The sequence below is a fragment of the Musa acuminata genome, chromosome BXJ3-6 (genome assembly GCF_036884655.1).
Source record: "Musa acuminata AAA Group cultivar baxijiao chromosome BXJ3-6, Cavendish_Baxijiao_AAA, whole genome shotgun sequence".
NCBI classification, from domain to species: Eukaryota; Viridiplantae; Streptophyta; class Magnoliopsida; order Zingiberales; family Musaceae; genus Musa; species Musa acuminata.
The window spans coordinates 13,268,615-13,272,891 of NC_088354.1; the positions used below are offsets into that span (position 1 = coordinate 13,268,615).

General features: G+C 50.0%; 1 protein-coding gene across 1 annotated transcript; it reads left to right on the forward strand.

Moving 5' to 3' along the window:
* Positions 1-323: 323 nt before the first annotated feature.
* LOC103988112 (BEL1-like homeodomain protein 1) lies at positions 324-3,844 on the forward strand. The gene is made up of 6 exons (XM_009406636.3): positions 324-548; positions 662-821; positions 942-1,872; positions 2,225-2,589; positions 2,654-2,714; positions 2,818-3,844. The coding sequence occupies exons 3-6, from the start codon at positions 1,060-1,062 to the stop codon at positions 3,601-3,603; spliced, it is 2,025 nt and encodes a 674-aa protein (XP_009404911.2). The 5' UTR covers positions 324-548; positions 662-821; positions 942-1,059; the 3' UTR covers positions 3,604-3,844.
* Positions 3,845-4,277: the final 433 nt, after the last annotated feature.

Genomic DNA, 4,277 nt, shown 5'->3' on the forward strand with positions numbered 1-4,277 from the left:
TCTCTCTCTCATCATCGACTGCTCCTGTATCCAATGATGAGGAGTAGAGTACGTCAAATCAACCAGGCCTTGCTTTCTTTTGATCCACTCGCAGGTACCAACACCCCACGCTCACTCCTCTTCATGGGTTCATGATAGCTTAAACTGTGCCCGTATCCCCAACCCCAAAAGTACTGCCATTTTCTAAAAAGGAAAAGGAAAAGAAATTTGAGGGCTAGTGATGGATAATGTTAGCTAGTGAAAGATGGCATCTCTTTTCCTGAGAGCTTATAAATGCTTGTCTTTATTTCTTTTCTTTTTCAATAGAAGAGAGAGAAAGAGGCAGAGAGAGAGAGAGAGAGAGAGAGAGAGGCTGCTAAGACTCTATTTCCTTTATGTTATTCAACTCAAATCTCTGGTAGCTCTCAGCTTGCTTCTTCTGAGAAGGAGATCTTTTGATGGAGGGCAAGTAGGAGCTCCTAAGAAAGAGGGAAGAAAGAAGAGGCCTTTCCCCAAGTTCCATTCTTATATCTTCCCACGTGCTCATGGGGATTCATCATCTCTCTCAGGTACTGCCTGCGAAAAAAAATACTCGGTTGTCTCAGCTGATAAAGATGGCCGCCTTTCTTTCTTAGCACCTGATCTCCGTCTCCTCTTCTTCCTATCCTCTCTCGATCTATAGGAAGCGTTCGAGTTCGCGGAATGGGTTCTTCCTGTGCTGTTGGACTGAGCCGAGCGCCGCCACCATCCGACTCGCTCTATCTTTCTCGTCGATCTCATCAGTTCATCCGACGACGCTCTTCTCTAGGCTGCTTTGCAGTACAAGGATTAGCAAGTCAACGGTATTTGTTTGATCATATTGAAACGTATTTCCAACCGTTGTTCTCCGAGTCTCGTTCGATTCATTCATCCGATCATCCATGTTCGTGATCTCCATGCTTTTTTTCCTTGCTTTTCTGCAGGAGAATATTACGCCCAGCCACTCGGGCTGCAGTCATTATCTCTCCCCGAGGAGACAATTCGCCGTCGACCGGTGCGATTAGAACACCTTTATCTTGATCTCTTCTTCGGGGAATTTCGATGGCGACGTACTTCCATGGAGCCCCGGAGATCCAGCCGGATGGCCTGCAGACCCTCTACCTCATGAACCCCAGCTACGTTGGCTACTCCGACGCAGCAGCTCCCGCCAACATGGTCCTCCTGAACTCCACGCTGAATTCCATGAATCCGATCAACCTCGCACAAGCTAGCCAGCCGAATCATCATCAGCAGCAGCAGTTCGTCGGGATCCCGCTTCAAACAGCAGCTCAACCCCATGAATCCTACCGCCCACCACCGATCCATGCACCCCATGATCTGTCGGCCGCCGTCCAAGGCCTGATCCCCCGCCTTCATTACAACCTCTGGACACCGGCCACATCGAGCAACCCCGTCGACATGGCGTCGCAATTCGGTCCCCGGCGCCCCTCCGCCGTGCCATCCGCACAGCAAGGGCTCTCTCTCAGCCTCTCACCGCATGATATGGTGGCGCCTGCGCCGGAGATAACTCCGGCCAGCGCCAACGGTGCGACGACCGTTGCATCCGCGTCCATGATGCCGGGTGCTGCCAATGGTGCCTCAGGCTCGCAGAGCTTTCTGATGGGATCCAAGTACTTGAAGGCAGCGCAACAACTGCTCGATGAGGTCGTTAACGTCGAGAAGGGGATCAAAAGCGAGCCAGCGAAAGGGGCGACTTCCAAGGATCCTGCCGACAGCAGCAACGCGGAGCTAAAGTGTTTAGGTGCGGGAGCTACCGACGACAACTCCAAGGAAAAGCAAGTCGCAGATCTAACGACGGCAGAACGGCAGGAGCTTCAGATGAAGAAGGCCAAACTCATCAACATGCTCGACGAGGTAATAATACATATGACAAATGCTTTAAAGAGTATTTTTTTTCTTCTAATTTTTGAACAAATATTTTTTTGAAGTTACTACCAACAATTTTCGAGAATAAAGCACAGATTTTTCGGGGAATTTTAGTTGGTTATTAGGAACATCTAATCTAAGAGGGAACAGAACTGGCAACACAAGAACTACTCCCTTATACCTTAAGCTCATCGTAGTTTTGGTCCAGTAATTGGCGCTTAGAACAGAGAAGATATATATATATGACGTCTTCGATGTTCTCATCTGTTGTGTTCCTTACTGTTTTGGTCGTTGAGCTGTCGACTTACTCCTTCTACTTTGGGTTTTGGGTGATTGAAAGGTGGAACAGAGGTACAGGCAGTATCACCATCAAATGCAAATTGTGATCTCTTCATTCGAAGCTGTTGCCGGCTATGGATCCGCGAGAACCTACACCGCCCTCGCCCTTCGGACAATATCGAAGCAGTTCCGGTGCCTCCGAGACGCCATCACTGGCCAAATCCAAGCAACCAGTAAGAGCCTGGGAGAGGAAGAAAGTAAGTCGGGAGGGTCACGGCTTCGGTTCATCGATCATCATCTGAGACAGCAGCGGGCACTTCAGCAGCTGGGGATGATCCAGCCGAACGCTTGGAGACCTCAGAGAGGACTGCCGGAACGCTCTGTTTCCGTGCTCCGAGCTTGGCTCTTCGAACACTTTCTCCACCCGTAAGTGCTCAGATCGACTCTCCTCCCACTGTTGTCGGTGAAATGAACTGTGGATTTGATGCAGATATCCAAAGGATTCGGACAAGATGATGCTGGCTAAACAAACAGGACTCACGAGGAGCCAGGTACTGGGAACGTCGCCGTGCCTACTCATCTTCCTCCCGTAACGAGGTTGCAGATTATGATAAGGAAACCGGTGCTTTGTTCTTGTCTCCTCTGTCGATTCAGGTCTCCAATTGGTTCATAAACGCGAGAGTGAGGCTCTGGAAGCCGATGGTGGAGGAGATGTACTTGGAAGAGATCAAAGATCAAGAGCAGAACAACTCCGATGAGAACGCAAGCAAGAGCGACGCTCATGGAAGCTCTACATCCAAGTCCAACGCTCCACAGGAAGGAAGCCCGACAGGAACACCGCCGTCCGACAGCCTCAAAAATGACCTGAAGCAAACTCTGGCATCAGTGCAGCCATCATCCTTCGTTCACGGCCAAAACCAGGCTTACTACGACAGGGACGCGATCGCACAACCCAGGGTCAAGAGGGCCAGAAGCAACGACTCGCCGCACGTAAATCCCATGGCAAATCCTCTCACTGTTGGATCGAAACCGGACGAGACGAGCAACCATGAGATCCTAATGCAGTTGATGGATGGGAGACAGGGGGTCGGGGAGCAAGGCTACCCATTGTTAGCAGGCACCACAAGCCATGGCGGCAACTACGGAGCTTATCCCATGGGAGAGCTCAGAACATTTGATGCGGAGCACTTCTCTCGGAGGTTCTCGGGCAATGGTGTGTCCCTCACTCTTGGCCTTCAACACAGTGGGAACCTTCCCCTGTCGGGAGCGCAAGCATCCCTTCTATCCAGCGACAGCATGCGACTGGGAAGGAGGCTGGAGACGAGCAGTGAGGGCAGTGACTACTGCAGTCTCAACCACAACACAGCAGCTGCACATTCTTCCAATGCTGCATTCAGGGCAGACCGAGGTTTGCTGCTGAACTACTACCAGGCATCATAGGTTTAAGTGCATGTCTATATTGGATCGTACGTGTCATACATATCTGGTAAAGTAGAAGTTAGTGAGTCGTTATAGTGGATAGAAGAAAGGTTTAAGATCACAGGGTCTTATACTAGATAGAATTATATGATTGGGGTATGGTGTTTGGGTTAGAAGCCTAGTCCATAAAGTTCATGAAATGTATAACGTTTCACTTATTTGGGATTATAGATACCAATCATTACTATGGAAGATTTTTATACATGTTGCCTGATGTTGGGCCTTCACGTACTTTGTTTGCATGAAACAACAGTACAGTACATGTGGGTTATAATTACAAGGAGTTGGGTTAGAAAGGAGGGTACCAAAGTAAGAACCAAATCAGATAGATCATTGTCAAATGGAGCTGCAGGACAAGGACAGATATCATGGGGGTGGGCAGTGGAGGGGCCATGCGACGTTCGTTGTGGATGATGATGCTGCTGCTGAGAGGTAATGTACTGCAATAATTCAGCGGAAAAGTGGTGGGCGTGGGCCATTTCCGATGGCTGGCCGTGGCACTTTGAGGAGTTGAAGGACCGGAGAAAAGGCCAGCGTTGCGGATTTGGAGGTCCCGACGACGACAGTGGAATACTGTTCTTCGTGATCAGAGTTAAGGTTGGGACAAAGGCTTCGAGAGGGGGGGGGGGGGTCTA

Coding starts and splice junctions, on each gene's coding strand:
- LOC103988112 (XM_009406636.3), top strand. CDS start 1,060: ATGGCGACGTACTTCCATGGAGCCCCGGAGATCCAGCCGGATGGCCTG. Junction 2,590..2,653: donor TTCGAACACTTTCTCCACCC/GTAAGTGCTCAG, acceptor GATTTGATGCAG/ATATCCAAAGGATTCGGACA. Junction 2,715..2,817: donor CAGGACTCACGAGGAGCCAG/GTACTGGGAACG, acceptor CTGTCGATTCAG/GTCTCCAATTGGTTCATAAA.